Source organism: Stegostoma tigrinum, chromosome 20 (assembly GCF_030684315.1).
Source record: "Stegostoma tigrinum isolate sSteTig4 chromosome 20, sSteTig4.hap1, whole genome shotgun sequence".
Classification (NCBI taxonomy): Eukaryota; Metazoa; Chordata; class Chondrichthyes; order Orectolobiformes; family Stegostomatidae; genus Stegostoma; species Stegostoma tigrinum.
This window is the reverse complement of record NC_081373.1, coordinates 29,709,478-29,726,985: the sequence shown is the minus strand read 5'-3', so window position 1 is coordinate 29,726,985 and position 17,508 is coordinate 29,709,478. Positions and strand designations below refer to the sequence as shown.

The following is a 17,508-nucleotide window of genomic DNA, read 5'->3' as shown; positions in this document are numbered from 1 at the left end:
ACTAATTCATGGCACCAGTTTTTACCTGGTCTGTGCCATTTCCAGCGATGGGTGGAGGCAATGAGCAGAGATTAAATGAAGCTGGGTTGCTGAGAGTGAAGTACTGTCTGGCACCTTTTTAAATAGTGCACCTGGCAACTGGGCCCCACAAGGTCTGGATGTGGGAGATTGGTGGTGGGGCGGGTGGTAGAATTTCCTGCCTACTCATACAATTTGCCATTTTCCCTGTTCATGTATGTTTAATGAACTTAAAAGAACGTGAGAAAACCCAAGCCCTACCGCTCCCACCCAAATAAAAGAACTTCCCACTTTTAGGCCTGCCTCCACAGTCAGATTCTGTCTGTCACCTCTGGTTTATTTGGCTCATTGATGAACAATGCAATTAACCGCTGCCCCCTCCTCCTTTTTGAGAAAGGAACAGGAAGATTGGTATGTGTAATGTAGTTGATGTCATCTATGTGAATTTTAGCAAGGCCTTTGACAAGGCCCCCAGAGTAGACTGGTTGAAAATAATAAAACTCCATGGGACTAGGGGAATGTGGCAAGCTAGGTACAATATAGTCCCAATATGAGGAAACAAAGATTATTGTTAATGGTGTTTGTACAACCCCACTATTTTCAGTGGGGTTCTGCAGGTCGCAGTACTACCTTCTTTTTTGATTTATATATTAAAAATTTGGATGTAAATGTGGGAGTCATGTGTAAGGCTTTGTAGGTGGAACATAAATAAGCTACAAGTTGTTATTGATGAGAATAGTTTTATACCACAGAAAATTCAAAGTTCTGGTCAAGTGGGCAGGTTAGTTTCTGATGGAGCTCAACCTAGAGAACTGTGAGATTTTGTATTTGGGGAAGCCATGGAGGTCAAACAAGGCAAAAGAACTCGCAAAAATAAGAGATATTGAGGTATACAAGATATGAGGGACATTGGAGTGAATGTCCTATGATCCTCAAGGTAGCAAAGTTGTTAAGTAAAGTGAAGGTGACCTGCCTTCCTGAATGGTTGTAGAATTTTGTGGAAGGTACACATCACTGCTATTGAGCGTCACTAGTGCAACCAAACTGTTTCTGCTTAAGTAAATTTATCATGACAGAATGTGTCAATCAAGTGTTGTTTATGGCGTGGTTGTCTATAAAGGCAGTATAGCAACGTACATTAAGTCAAAGGCTGGAAGAAATTTATGCAATTCAGCCAAAGCTGCTCATGCCAACTAGCGCATGCTTTCAAGCCCCAGATAAGTCTATCCACCACTAAATGTGATTCTGTATTTAGAAATTATTTGCTCAAAATCCAGACTGTGTTACTTCAGAAATCAACTTAAGATTGCAATCTGGGCCTGTAGATTGATGCATTTGTAAGTGTCAGCAGCTGCATACATAAATACTCAGCAGTCTGTTTAGTGTAGACCAAAGAAATCTGTATGTACATTGCATTCCTTTCAAACAGAGGGGTTGTGAAAACACTGTTGAATCCCTATGGTAACACTCTGACCAATCAGATCCACCTGTCTCTTTTGAGAATTGATTGATGGTTAACAGTTTTTGCTGCATCGCCATGCCTATTATAGCTCAGTCAATCAACACCCTCTTCTCATGCTGTATAAAATGGTTGATCTGTTTCCAATCTGTTATTTGCATATTAGTTCCGATGAGTGTGACAAAAAGCTTTAACTTCTAGTCTTCTTTTAGCAATATTTAAGTTCTGTAATATGAAGCATTTATTTAAAAATGAGTTGTGAATGTTGGGAGAAGACTCAAATAATTAGTATACTGAAACAGCACTACTTATACACCTTGCAGAGATCTGAGCCTGAGAAATGACACTCTGGTGCTCTGTAATGGGCTATGGTCCAAAGGGAGGCAAGAGGAGTCATCAGAGACTTGGGTTCGCCCTTAGATGGCTGTTGAAGCGCAAAAATACTTGCACTGTCAGCATGTTTATTGATAATAGAACAGAGCATCAGGCTCACAGGAAGATGTTAGGCATGTCAGATTTTATGAATCACTGTGTTTAAACTGTCTATTTAATTTCAAGATCATTGTAGCTCCAAAGAATAGATAAAAGCATTTCACACTTGAAAGAATAGCTCATATGATTCACATTGCTTTGGGACGGGCTTTGAGAGAGGAAAAATTTGTTCAAGTCATTTGAATAATGCTTGCAGGGGTATTGCTGAACCTGACAAACAGGTCAGTCTGCAAGAATCAGAGTTAGTGACAGCAGTCTCTGTTGTTTATCACATAGAATGCAGGTGAATGTTCATGCTGGGATTGAAGAGATCAAATTCAAAAGGATTTAACTGAGGCTGGAATATTCCCTTAGCTTTGGGTAAAGAAATGAATCCCCAGAGTAAGTCTCATCATCAAAATCAGTTGGACGTTATCCAGCTGGAAGATGGGCAAAAACGTTTGAACTTGTGCCTGGGGACAGAATAAAGTATGTCTGGATGAGGGATTTTTGGACATTATAAAAAATAAACTCTGAGAGCTCTTCTCGTGCAGCGATAGTGTCTAGACCTCTGGGTTCTAGTCCAACCTGTTTCAGAGATGATCAATAACATCTCTGAACAGGTTGATTGAAAATTTAAAAGGTAAAATCTGTGGTTTAGAGGATAAATTGTCTGTTGAAATGTGTTTAGACAATCCTGCTTTTTGTTTGTTTGTTATAATGTAAGTCTTAAAGCTTAAAATTGCACAATCCTGCCATTCAATCACTTGAAGTTCAAATACATTTTCAAGTTAATTAGTCCTTAAAGACACTGTAACAATTATTGTTTGCCCCTTGTCAGAAGTTTACTGCGACTTGACATGCTTTTATTGCACACTAGCATATTATCCTACCCTTGACTTGTTTACATATTTGTTTATCTTTTGTATATACTTGTATTAGCTCTCTGATTGTACCTCAGATTTCAGTTTTCCATGTACCAGCTCTAAGACTGTGTAAACACATTTCCATCCTTTCTTTAATGAGTGTATGTGTGTATTCTTTCATTTTCTATTTTTTTTCCAAATCTGCCTAGAATGGATAATTGAGTTAGAAATTCACATGAGTTGATGTAGGACTCATGTGTGGCATAGGTCCCAACCAGTATGCCTAAAACCAGCATGAAATTAGGGTTCATTAATGTCAATTCCAAACTCTCTGGATACCTACAATAGATATTAGACTCATTATTTATACATATAAGTACATAAGCCTGTTTTAAGCAGCTGCTAAGGAAATGGATACATGGGAACGTCACCTCCTACAATTTCCCCTTGAAACCATAAATCACCCTGACTTGGAAGCGTATCACTGTTCCTTTACAATCACTGAGTCAAAATCCTGGAATTATCTTCCTCAATGAAGTGGAGATGCCATTAAACCCCAAGCATGGCAGCAGTTCAAAAAGGCAGCATACCATCACCATCTCCAGGGAAGTTAAGGATGGACAATAACTGCTGATATAGGCAGTGATGCCCACATCCCACAAGTGAATAACAAAAAGGCCTGAAAAATGGCCCAGCTCAGTGTTGTGAAACTGGGCCTCTTTCTGCAGGTATTACAACTGTAAATCTCGTTAACCTTAAACTGGGGTTTAAATTACACATTTCATTCTACTTTCAGACCCTAACAACTATTACCGCAGACGAAATGAAGTCACCACAACAGATGATCTGGACTTCAAACACCACAGTTATAAGGAAATGAGGCAGGTAGGATTGAGGCACTTCCTCAGTACTTTAACTTTAATATGTTGATATTTTTCAAGAACTGTTTTATTTGTTAAGGATGTGAGTTGAATAATGTTGACATGCAAAGTTATTTTATCTGCTGAAAAAATATCCAATTGGTGTTCATATCAGCTGCTTATTATTAGTCTAATAATAACCAAAATATACCATTTGTTCTGATTTTGAAACCCACAAGTTGTTGAACTTGCAGTGTTCATTAACCAGTGAAATAGTACTAAATTGAATATTGCAAATGTCCTTTGCAAAAAATTCTGGATTAATGATTGAAATATAATGATTTTTAAAAATTCTGCAATCACACTCTTTCCACTGAGTTGGAAACGTCACCTGAATTTACTCACTTTGCATTCACTGGATTTTAATAATGTCCTACTCCTGGTAGAGAACTCCACCCTGCAGCAGCACTTGCCATTCATTCAGATACACTGCGCTCATTTTAATTCTGGTTGGAAACCTATGTCGAGAACATAAGCAAAGCTCTTTGCTGGTACTGTGAAGATGGAAATGAGCCTTTTGGCTCAATAATAGAGATAAACAGTACCCGCATGTTAATTTTCAAAGTGTACTATTAATTATATTAATTCTTCTTATAATAATTTTCTGTATATTTTGTTTCTATCCATATTATTCTCCTCAATAAGAAGGGATAATCTAATTCTATGCATTTCTCAAAAAAGCACATTTCAGTAATATGAGATGCTGATTTGGCTCAAGTTTCCTGTCTGGATAACCCCAGTCAAGACTAATGAACTGTGTCTTCAGTGATAAATGAAGTTAAGAATGTAAGTAAGGAGTTTGGTAGCTACTGCTTCCAATAATCTCCCACATTCTAGTTACCTCCCTCCCCTCCACCTCCCACTTAGAGGGTTTCCTTCACTACAAATTATTTAACAATCAATTGATGATAAATAGCTCATTCACGAACTGGAAATGTCCCAAAGGAGGTAAATTAGAGCGGGTCCGGATGTATTTTTTGACAGTTAAAGCACAAGAAGGAACTAATACAGGTGAAAGCAATAATTTGTGGCTGAGCCATAGAGATCAGAGTAAAGGGGTAATTCCCAACCCATGCTTAATTAGCTGGACATAACTAGGTTAGTATTTGAAGCACTACAAATTGATGTCTGCAACATCAGTCTAGAAAAAAATTACGTAAGGGGATTTATGATGCAATGGTAATGAGCCTACATCTGGGTTTAAGTGCCGCCTGTTCCCAGAGATGTGTCATAACATATCTAAACAGATTGATTAAAAATATCGGGGATATGTAGGCAGGCCACTTCATAATGACATTATCCAGACCAAAACATTGGAATGCGCATGCATCTGGCTTTAAGATGAGTTAATGGTCATAAATGTGGTAGACCACCTTCTGCCCCAAGTGTAACAGAGCCTGTGATAGCCGTATTGGTCTGTACTGCCACCTTTGGACTCACCCTGGGAATGGAAGAGAGTCATCTCCATCTGCGATGGACTGCCAATGACTGAGAGAAGCATGTCACTGAAATACACAGAATGCATAGCACCTGCTGGAACGATACCAGTTCAAAATTCAAAGAAAACAAAATTTGGCAAAAGTAAAGTAATTGAAAGAAACCAGAGGCTTTGTTTTGTCCAGCCAACTCTGTCTACAGACTTTGAACATCCATTTGACCCCCTGCAGGACAGTCTTTCCCAATTGCTCCATGATTTCCCACATGTTTCTGTCAATGCTCCAGAACGTCATCTCATTGCTTCATCTTTCAACCATGCTCCACTGCTGTCCAGAAATATCCCCAACCTCCCTGCATTTCAGCCATCCCTCAGCAGTTCAGAAACAGAGTGCAAGTCGTCATTCAGTAAATTCAGTTGAGAGCAATTCCTTTTCACACCAGGATGTTGGCTGAACTCCTTTTGTTTTAAGGATTGCATTATTTAATCTTAGCTATTGTGGCTAAAATTCAGTTACAGTCTGCAGGGAAAAAATGTTCTTCTAATTATTAGTTCTCACCTTAATGTAGTAATAATTTTCAAACAATGAATCGGAGTGGAGCCAGAAATTATGATGAGAACTGAGTTTATACCTCCCCATGGGTTTTAGACAGCAATACTAAATCTAGTTTATCTTCATTTGTGGCCTATTCATATTTCTCACCATTGTATATCAGATGCTAGTCAGAAAGCAGGCAAAGCTGGTAGAAGTTTGCAAAAGCCACAAGAAGTGTCCACTAACATTGCAGTAAAGTCAGACAGTTGTTTTTCTGTATCCAGTCAATAGAGAGGCAACCATATGTTTGCCATCAACTGCTGTTTCATAGAACAAAATGCCTTTACTCCCTATGGCACATTGCATTATTACATCAACATACTGAATGACTGGGTGCTGTCCTGTTATTAAAAACAATTTTATGTTTTTCCATTGAGCTTAATGTATTAGGTCAGAATTTTACTGGATATATAGGAATACAGAAGAATTTCTGTTAATTTACCATGTATAAATAATATTAAATGCTTCATAAGCCAAATATAGATAAACTGTGTTTGTCTCAAGTAAAATCCATAGACATTCACAGTGATGTAATAGTCTAGTTATTCTAAACTTGCCTGGTCAAAAAAACATAATTACCATTCACTAGAGTATTGTACAACCACATAATGAGTGCTATTTTTAACTTTTGCTTGTTCTAATGCTCATCTGCTAATCCGTAATGAAAGGTAAAAGGATCGAGCATTGTTTACATATTAAAATTGCTCAAATAGCTCAAAGTAACAGATTAATGAAGCCAATCTGAAAATATTACATACTGTGGAACTGATGACAGTTAGTATCTTTTTGGGGTTAAGTATAATTCCAAACCCACTAAGCTACTTGTGTTAGTTTTTATACTGATTTTATATTGCTTGTGAATATACAGTTCTTTTAAGAAGATTTATAATTGAAATAAGCTATAACTTATTTCTACCTCAGTAATTAAGGTGAGGGAAGTAATACTAAATAAGGGTCTGTCTCTTTAATGCCATGACTTTACAATCCAATTTAACTATTAATTTACTTTAAATACTGGCATTAATATGAATCAATTAATTATTACTTTTACTGTATATATTAATGTAAAAATCATTTCACCCAAGTCTTTAAAAACCTAATGGCATAGACTGCATTCCGAATAGTTTCTTTATTACCTGACAATTATTACATGTCATTGCTCCCTATATTTCAATTAATGATAAATGGTGATTAAAGTACACGTTCCTCACTTTGTGACAGCGTCCATTATCATATTCTATTTAATTAGCTTGTTTCTTAAGACTTAATGGATCTTGGATCATTTTTACTCTTAGCATCAATTTGGTGCGCTTTGGATCCAGTTTAATCAAGTCTATTGTTTTGGCTATCCTTTCATATGCTTAACATTATGTCTACTATCATATCATATAAACTTTACAATTATCACTGTGCCAATTCTTAGTGTAGTTTAATGCAACACAATCCAAGCTGAAAAATTCCCTGGTAACTCAGTGATGCATTGTTTTTTGAAGGAATAAGAAGTTGAAATTAAACATTTTGGCTCATTGCAAACTGATGACTACAGACAAAATATAAAACCTATTATCATTTCATTCATCTCGTCTGAAGTGAATAGTTTAGTAATTGGATTGTGTTTGGAAAATTGGCACCTGATGGGTGTAGCAAAAGAATGCCTGTTAATATTATCATAGATATTGTGCAATGTTTGTGTTGTCTGTTAGCGTTAACTCACACGTACAGCTAATGCCACCCACATTGTACATTTGCTGCATTCTTTTCTGGTGGGGATTTGGGGTCAGTGTGATAATCAGGCATCTACAATACCACTGAAAGGCAGCTATTACCTATTGAAAAGGAGGCAGCATGGACAATCTACTGAACAAATGCTTAAAGTAAGATGTAAGAGGGCTTCAAGTACCACAGATGGACTGCAACTTTCATGGAGGCAGTACCCAAGACACCCAAGCTACCTTCTGTGTAGAGCATGAGTAGAGATTGTATATCCAGGGTCACCAGGGCACACATGAGGAAAGTAGTCAAATTCATCCCAAATCACCAATTAGTGAACCTGCTGATGTTTATAGTTATCCCAAGACCTACCACAAGGTGGGCTTGATGTGTTCATACATCTGCATTCCAATTGACATGAAAATAAAGGACATACCTTTCCAAGTAAATCCTGCACTTATATATTTCCTTCATCTTTATTACTCAGATTAAAGTAGGTTACAGCTCATTTCAAATATAAATGTTCTTGCATGAATTGTTTATTCTGGAGTTGCAATCGTTACTAAAGTAACAAAAATAACTTAGCAGGTTTGGAGTTATTCCTTGTTTATATTATAAAGCATATATTTGCACATACAATTAGATGCACTGAAAATTCCCACAAACAACAACTTTATAATGTTCTGAATTTTATGATAATGATTTCAGAGTAGTCACTGACCAACATGCTGATGATAGAAACCAAAAGAACTCGGATTCTGTAAGTCAGGAACAAAAACAAAGTTGCTGGGAAAGCTCAGCAGGTCTGGCAGCATCTGTGAAGGAGAAAACAGAGTTAACGTTCTGGGTCCGGTGACCCTTCCTCTGTTTTCTCCTTCACAGATGCTGCCAGGCCTGCTGAGCTTTCCCAGCAAATTTGTTTTTGTATTTGATGCTGCTGATAGACGTCTACTCTCTTCACAATCGTACTGTGGGATCTTTTATGTTCATCAAAACAGGGGGCTGGGCCTTTGTTTTGTATCTCATCTGAAGGACAGCACCCCATGTAGTAGTGTATTAACCTTGATTTTAGTTCTTAGGCCTCGGAGTGGGACTTGATCCTGGAACCGTGTAAGTCAGAGGCATGAGTGCTATTCAGTGAGCAATGGCTGATACTCTATATGATATAAATAAAGGTGGAGATAGGCTAACTGAACAGAGACTAGGATTAAGTAGGGAGCCTTCATGTTTTGTAAGGTTCAGAGCCATACCATAAAGCATTGACTATCAGGAACCTATAACTTCTGTTAAATTTGGCAGTTTGTAACATTTAGTAATTTAAGGCTTTTTAAAAAAAATTTAACTTGAGATATTAAATAACTTCACAATGTTCAGCAAAATTATAACATTGTTCAGAATTTTATAACTCTTTGAGTGAAATCATGGCATGGGGTCCTATGAAACCATAGCTTTTCATGTTCCTTTCAGACCTGATCTCCTTTCTCCATGAAAACTTTTGGAGAACATTTAAAGTGTTATTGTAAACCCTTTCCTCAAATAATTTCTCAGCATGATTAAATTTTTTGGAATCACTTTGTGCAATTCTATCAACATTACGTGGGCTGATTTATTTATAACAACTATGTGTTCTACCATACAGTCAGTATGTCTGTATATATTTAAGAGACATGCTCATCATATCGTCACTGCATCATAGTATTATGTACCAGACCAAACTCCTCAAAATGTTCAGAAGATAGTCTAGACCCTAACATTTTATTATTTTAAAGGTAAATGTAAGGTTTGGTGTTCCAGATGAAATTTGATTGGTCAATCTGCCAGATTTAAGTCAAAACACACTTTATCCATCCACTATAGTTAAATTACAAGAAAAGAAAGAAGGAATTTAAATAACTTAATGCTATTGGAAAACTTAACAGAATAATAGGTACAGTAACTATTACGAATTAACTGTTCCAACATAATAACATCCCATAAACACACTCTTGGTGAAGGGCAAATTCAGAAAATAGATTGTCTCATATGCAACTGTAGTAGCAGGAAGAGAACACCCCTACCCCCCTCCCATGTTTGGCCATGACTGAGAGAGGGGAAAAAAAAGCTTCCACTTCAAGACCTCCAACAAGAACAGCTGAAAGCTTAAACTAAAAGTCTTGGTTCTCTGCAAGCCTGACCATGCCCATTCAGGCTGCTTCTATTGTTCTAACTTTTAAAAAAAAACCAAGGCCTCACAAGTTGTTTACTCTAGTGGCTTTAGTAAACTGCTCAGTACCTCTGCCTTAAAACCTCTCTGCAAAAAAATGACAAAATAAACCTCTTAAAGCCACAATATAATCGTAATTTCATGTGATCAAAATATAAATATTTCACACTCTATCCTACACCAGGCATCACCTGAAGCATGATAAGCTACTGGAAATATGTTGTTCTTTGCAATCTGAAAGCTTACTGCTAGCCCAGACACTAATGTTCCTGTGAATGCAAAGTTTGGATGTAATAGCTAGCTATAACAAATATTTATTGAATTTTTTAATACCACATTATTTACACCCAATTTATTATGTTATGATGACAATAGAAGCTTTGCTGTGTCAGAAAATATTCAGTAACTGTTAAACTTCTAGAACTTGAGAAACGTTTAAAGAAGGTGAACTTGAGTAACTAGGACAGACTTTGGACGTAGACATTGTAATGCAAACACTTTGTGTTTGATTTTCTCTCTATTAGATATTGCAGCTTGTGGAGTTAACAGACCTATGATGTTGCCCAAATTCTATCAATCTAAGCACTAAAGTTATCATCACAGAAAATATGCAGCTGATTGTGTGTTAAATATGTACCTCACTTGCTTTCACTGCAAATATGTAACATGTATAAAATGAAGAGACATGTTATTTTTCATAACTGTTCAGATTTAAGCATGTTCTGGATACTTTGTTTTGTGCCTATTGCAAAGTCCCACTTTTACAGTCAAGCTTCTCATCCCTTGGAAGCCAAATATGACATTGTTTAACCTGCAGCCCAATATTCCTTACACAATGAGTTCTTCCATCTGATTAGATACAAAATGGAAATAAAACAAGTTTTTACTGGACACATTTGCTCATTCTACCTGCTGGAGAAACAAACATGATATAGATTATTGATATGGTATGGAAAGCATTCCAATTTGAAACGTCTTACCTTGTATTCAGCAAAATGCTATAAATTTACATTTCCTAGCAAACCTCATCTGCCAAATGATCCTGCAAAAATCACTTCATTCTGCAGTTTTATGCTCACCTATTGAAAAGTTACGTTTTCTTGTGACGTTCAATCCCAACCAAAGAGTATTAAATATTAAGCTCCATGTTCAAGATGAAATAACTGCTGTGCATTTCTCTGTTGAGAAATGTGAACAGGAAGGGGTTTGGGTTTTGCAAGCTGTGATCCAGTGTGGGTGCAAATGTATCCTGGTTAGAAGACCCACTTGGTTGTTGGAAGCAGCAGTCTAGCTAGTCTAAATGTGACCCCTCACTACCTTCCTACCCCTATCTTCATCTGGTTTCCCTACAACTCTTTATGCCCCTTCGTATCCACTACGTATCTGCCACACCAACGTTCCACTATGTGTAGATATCAGGCTGTTATTGAAATGGACATGAAAAGTTTCCAAAAACTTCATAAAATTGTCATTCAAATGCACTGAAAAATAAGGCTTATTCATAAGCGACATTCAAAAACAATAAATCTGCTCAAGTGATCAATCTGTTGTAAAGCAACACATTCATTTACAATATCAAAGACGGCAGATGATTTAGTAAAGATAGCAAGAACTACAGATTCTGGAGTCAGAGACGACACAGTGTGGAGAAATTCTAAAGGACCCTGACCTGAGACATCAAATTTCTTGTTCCTCTGATGCTGCCTGGCTTGCTGTGCTGCTCTAGCTCCACGCCATGTTGTCTGATGATTTAATAACCTCATACAGCTGTCAAATGAACTTTAGGCATTGCTGAGATATATGAATAATTGAAATTTAGAACTCAACTGAGCATTTATCATGGACTCAGCTGTCAAAATCATCACTGAGAAATGTAAAATCTGTTATTATATTGTTCTACTTTGAAAATATATGGGAGTTGGGTTTGATAGAGATTGCAGGAAGCTTAGTTTGTTGGTAAACATCACCTTCTTTTCAGCATATCTATTTAGAGAACAATACTTCACTTGAGGCTTGCAGAGAGAACAATCTTCCTCTAGCAATATATGCATATGATCTTACATCACTTCTCATGATGATGTTGACTGTCTTATTAACATTCACATTAACCCCTTACGTGACATGACCAGTTGACTACATTGAAACTGAAAGCCAAATAACATTTTTAAACTATACCAATATCCTGTCAATCAATCTTGTCTAGGTTGCTTTTATTTTCTCTACGTGAATGTTGCTGAAAGTTTCATCCTTCAGTTTAAGAGCTCTGTGCATGTAAACCCATTCAGATTATCATGCCATCGACTCCACATGCTATTTTCTTCAGTTTTGAATGCATAAATATACTTGTTCCATTTTCACACTGCTCGAAGTACCTTGTTCAATGCCCAGTAGAAAATATATTGAATGACCTTACTACAAAAAGAAAACTGTTCAATGTAACAGCAAATTTATCTTTTCAAACAAAGCCCTATGATGAATTGCTGCTTTGAAACTTAATTATAGTTTAGCACCTAATAGTTGCATCTGAAGTTTGTTAAATATTCTAACTCTCATCCGTCACAATGTTCCTGACATGTTAGCAGGCTTCCTCTAGTTGTCCCATACCTCAAATGCAGCACACTTGTTTTGGGTTTAACCAGCACATGAAGAAACAAAGGGGTGTAGAGAATTCAAATTTTCTTCAGGGATAACCTCAGATGACTTGTGTGCACAGTAACACTCAAGGCCTTTCCGATCTACCCAAAGGCCATAGAAAGACAGCATGTGATCTGCAAGGCATTGCAAATTTGAAATCAGTGCAGTAAAACCCAAACCTATTCCCATCAGATGACAATCTAGCCTCTTAAATAAGTCGATGCCTGCCTGGTCAGTGAGTTATATAACTGAAAGTAGGAGAACATTGCTGGTTGTCTCCTCTGTAAAATTAGAAAGAATAGTAATTTGATAGGATATTGTTAAATGTTCAATGTCTAGCATCAGCAAATTTCAGTCTTAAATTTTCACTTGGAGTGTGTGTGCAATTATTTTCGATCCAAATCAAAAATCGTCAGCATGGTTTGTCAAAAAAGAATCCTAAGTGAGCAATAGAAATGAAAGCAAATGCATTTAACTAAAAAAAACTTCAAATCAATCATCATTATATTAAATATCTGTAGGAGTATGGAATAGTATAGGATAGACTACAGAATAGCTCTTTTGAAGAATAATTAGTTAGCTGCATACCTTCTACTTTCATCATATTACTACAGATTTTGCTCCATCAAGTACTTTACCAATTCCCTTTTGAAGGTTACTGTTGACTGGTGGTAATCAGACTATGAATATCAAACCTTAACCATGTATTGCATAAAATAATTGCTCATGTTGCTTATGGTTTTTTTGCCAATTGGTTTAATTCTGTGCTCTCTGGTTATTGCTCCTTAAGCCATTGGAAACAGCTTCACATTTTGTTCACTCTTTCCACTCTTTACTCTATTAAACATGTTGATCAAATTAACATGTTTTACTCTAAGGAGAATAACCTTTAGTTCTCATGTTTATCCAGGTAATTATGATTCCCCATCCCTGGAAGTATTCTTGTAAATGGCTGTGCACTCCTGCCACAGCCTTTATGTTTTTGCTGAAGAAGAGTGTTTTGAATAGGCCACAATATTCTAGGTGGGAGGGAATCTTAAGTTTCATTTAAATATAGCTTAACATTCTGGCTTTTGTATTTAAGAGTCTAGGGTCCATATATTTTATTAACAGCTATGTTCACTTATCTCAATACTGCCAAAGATTATTCCATAAAATGAACATGCCAGGTTTGAAATTTTCACACCAGCATGGTTTCTGTACCACATTGTTATTTCATCAGATTATTGAGCTTTATTTCACAAGATTACAGCTCAACATATGATACAAATGTGCATCATTAACTTCTAAAATGACACCCTGATACAGATATAAAATAAGGAGCAAATCAATTTATTCACTTAATTAAGCATGAAAGACTGTCTTTAATACAACTTCAGTTGACTGATGATTTATAAGTGCCTTATCATTGCTTACTGCTCACTTGCCTGATCTTCTGAATGTTTTATATGATTCTAGTCCTTGGATATGTCGAGGTATGTTTAGAGTGCAAAAATTTAAATGAGCTGTATGAGAGACTTGTAAGAATGATGCTAAGAAATATCATTTTAAGCGTCTTTAAAACTCATTATGATGCTTTCAGCCCCAAACATTGAATTCTCACTGAATTATACATTTTGTCGAACAGTTAATGAAGATAGTAAATGAACAGTGTCCAAACATCACTAGGATATACAACATTGGTAAAAGCTATCAGGGAATGAAATTGTACGCTATCGAGATCTCTGATAATCCAGGAGTGCATGAAGTTGGTAAGACGTTTATCCATAAAATTGTAGACTGTCATTCATGTCTCATTTTTTCCTCTAAGAATCTCCTTCATTTTCTAAGTATTGTCTTTACAACAATTTACATTCATTCATAAATACATAACTTTCTAATAAAATATCCCAGAGATAAAACCTGAATATTCATCAAAAAATTGTACTCATGAAACAAACATTTAAGTGTCTGGGTCCAATGTGTTTTATTAACTGCTGTAAATAGTGAAGTGAATACAACGGTTAGCTTCTTCATTTAAACGATGCTTCCCACCACATTTATAAACATAGGCACTGAAGTAGGATTTTTCAGCCACTCATAAACTAGGCCAACTCTGAAATATTAGCAGCCAGGCCCCCATTCATTATGCTATTTGTCAATGGTTCCCAATAATGCATGTCTTGTTTATTGCCAGCCATCCTATACAGCCAGCAACTGTGATAATTGTTCTTTCACAAGTGGAGATTAAAGGAAAGAAAGCACAAAGACAGGAACTATCATAAATGAACCAATCTGAAATAGGCAGTACAATCTGAACGCCTGAATCGAATAGTCTGCCAACTATCACTTGCACTGAACTGGTGAGTTGCATGTACCAACGCATCCCAGCGTAGTTCACCAGTTGAGATCTGACTAATTCTGAAGCCAAGTTAGTGTGTAGAATGGTCCTGTGGGTGGGACCAAAGGCAAGAAATAGAGCAGGTGTGGACTACAGTATTTTGCTGAATGAGGAGAAGCATTTGTAGTCTTGCTGGCTGCATTGAAACCAAGAAACATTTTCCCTACTCTTATAAAAAAAGACTTATTTTGAGGACCAGAAGTAGAAGACCAGGAATAACAAGACGGATTGTAACTTGTTTCATTGTACACCTTCACATTCAATAAGCCAGTTAGTATTGCAATAATAAAATGAGAAGGGTCAGAATGCCTCCTTTTGCTTCATCAGCATGTGGCTGTCCCTCACACAAGTGCAGGACCAGTCTGCTTTTCCTTGGAAATAGCATAAACTCTTGTCAGCATATAATGGACTTGTGACTCTGGTTAGTTTCCCTATCTCTGGGCCGAGAGGTCTGATTTGTGCCCCACCTGCCTGAAGGTATGTCACAATGTCTCCAAACAGGTTGACCAAAATGGGCTAACTTCTGGAGGGTCATTTGTACGACTGCTGTTTTCCTGAACTTTGTTGTGGAAAAATAGGAATTCAACAGAGTATATCGCAGAAAAATAAACCTAGCACATTAAATTGCAATTAATCATGAAATGACGCTCATCTTGAAGAGATTTTAAAAAGCAGTGTGACTCTGATTGGACACTCCATCTACTGAACAGAAATCAATACTTTATAAACAATCACTGTTTCATTTCACAATGAAAATACATTGCACAATACAAACACTCCTGCCATTAAATATAAATGTTGGTCAATTTTCTGAGTAGTGCTATGGAAGATTCGCTTGCTTTCTACAAAATATATTAAATTGCAAACAATAGGATTGATTTAACACAATCCACTCGATGGAAACCAGAAAGAAGATCAATTAAAATGGAGCAGCAGAAATTCCTAATCTGGAATTTGAAAATGCAATTTTGAATTGCCAAAAGCCAGCAACTTCCTTTTCACATGTGCAAGAAGTCTTCAATGATATGATTGTGACATGGCTGCTATACTCACCAAGGCCCTGAACCTTTCCTCAAAACTGACTGAAGCTAAAACCCAATTTGTGGAGGGGTATGACGGCTTCCCCATTAATCCAAAATCATTTGAATGAAAATTTTAGGCCAGAAATGAACTAAGTGTAAAATCTGAATTTTTTTTTTATTATGGAACGGGTTATGTCCCGAATCAACTGACCGAGAATCTCTTTGCCAATTCTTCTAGGACACTTATTACATGTGGAGACTGTTACCTTGGTCTGAGTGGTGGTCTCAGAATCTCATGATTTCAGCTTCCACACAAGATTTTAAGTTATTTTGATTGGGAAGCCTGTAGTTCATACACCAGTAGGGGCTGGCTATTAAAATTGGCCAAGACATCCAGTGACATCCCTTGATCAAGTCAGCTGTTCACTAGACTGCATTTCTGTGACAGATAAAAATTGAACTTAATTTTAAAATGAAACATGGTGCAAGACTTTTAGAACTGGCACTTAACAAAAGGCTATTTGAGAACTATGCTTTTTCTAATCATAGCAATACCAACAGTCTCTGGAACCTTTGAAGGAGTATGAATCCAATTCAATTTGCTGATTATCAACAAATATTAAATGGGCTGAATTACTGATGTATGTATGGGGCTGGAAGTTTGAATTGGAGCGGTCTATTTGGTGACATTCTATATAGTGGAAGACAATTCAGACGTTACTCAAAAATTGTATAAATCGCTTGCATCTATGTTGGATATCTGTAATGGAATTGACGAAACAGCCTTTACTCAGGATCTAGGGCTGGGTCCAACTTCCTTTAAACATTGAAACGTTTGTCCAAAATAAACTCCCCAATATTTATACAGCTCTATTTTAGGGTGGTCAATGAATCAATGACTTAATGTTTCCAACTAAATGGAATTGATTTCTATGATTTGGAATTAAATGGCATAGCTTCACATAGTTTGAAATGGAAATTACACGCAATTCACTGACTGCTGTTTGTTGGAATGTTATAGTGTGGTAGTTGGAAAGATGAGAATAAATGGAATGAAAGGTCCTTTCAAGTCAAATTGATCTTGTGATCTAATTCATGAATGGTAAAAATGACTTGAGTATTTACAATATAGAAGAAGTTTTCAGCTGAAAGTAAATAATGTTGAAACTTCTAACATAAAGCGAGCAACTTGAAGCAAGCAGAATATTATGTGAAATATTGACATTTTTCTCCTAAAAGTCAAGCTAAAAGTGGTTAATATACTAGACTTTGCTTTGTTTTACAGCCAGTTACCCTTAGTTGGAATCTAGGGAATACAATAGTGTAATTGATGAGTTTTCTAGCTTAAATGGTAATTGCATGCAATAGCCCAATGAATAAGGTATTGAAGAAAATAAATTTTAAATTATTTGGGGTAAGCAATGTTTGGCTTAATTTTAGTTCTGCTTGAAGTAATTTTTGCCTCTATTTGCCTGAACTAGGTGAACCGGAGTTCCGCTACACTTCGGGAGCTCATGGCAATGAAGTTCTTGGACGTGAACTGCTCCTCTTATTAATGCAGTTCATGTGCCAAGAGTACTTGGCAGGGAATCCACGAGTCAAGCACATTGTTGAGGAGACTAGAATCCATTTCTTGCCTTCTATTAATCCTGACGGATATGAAAAAGTTTATGAAGTGGTAATTTTTCATTAAACTTCCAGAAGTTGTTGCTCCCTACATATATTGACATGAACTGAACTTTACAATTTCACCTTTTGGTCCCATTTTGTAAGTGTCCAGAATATGATGACTCTC

At 36.6% G+C, this 17,508-nt stretch overlaps 1 protein-coding gene across 1 annotated transcript in view; it reads left to right on the top strand.

The window, feature by feature from the left end:
• Window positions 1-17,508, top strand: part of cpxm2 (carboxypeptidase X (M14 family), member 2) — a 133,646-nt gene that overhangs the window by 76,132 nt on the left and 40,006 nt on the right. Inside the window, exons 7-9 of the mRNA XM_048551466.2 lie at window positions 3,611-3,699; window positions 13,939-14,062; window positions 17,195-17,391. Coding sequence (XP_048407423.1) covers window positions 3,611-3,699; window positions 13,939-14,062; window positions 17,195-17,391 — 410 coding nt within the window. The remainder of the gene's footprint in view (window positions 1-3,610; window positions 3,700-13,938; window positions 14,063-17,194; window positions 17,392-17,508) is intronic.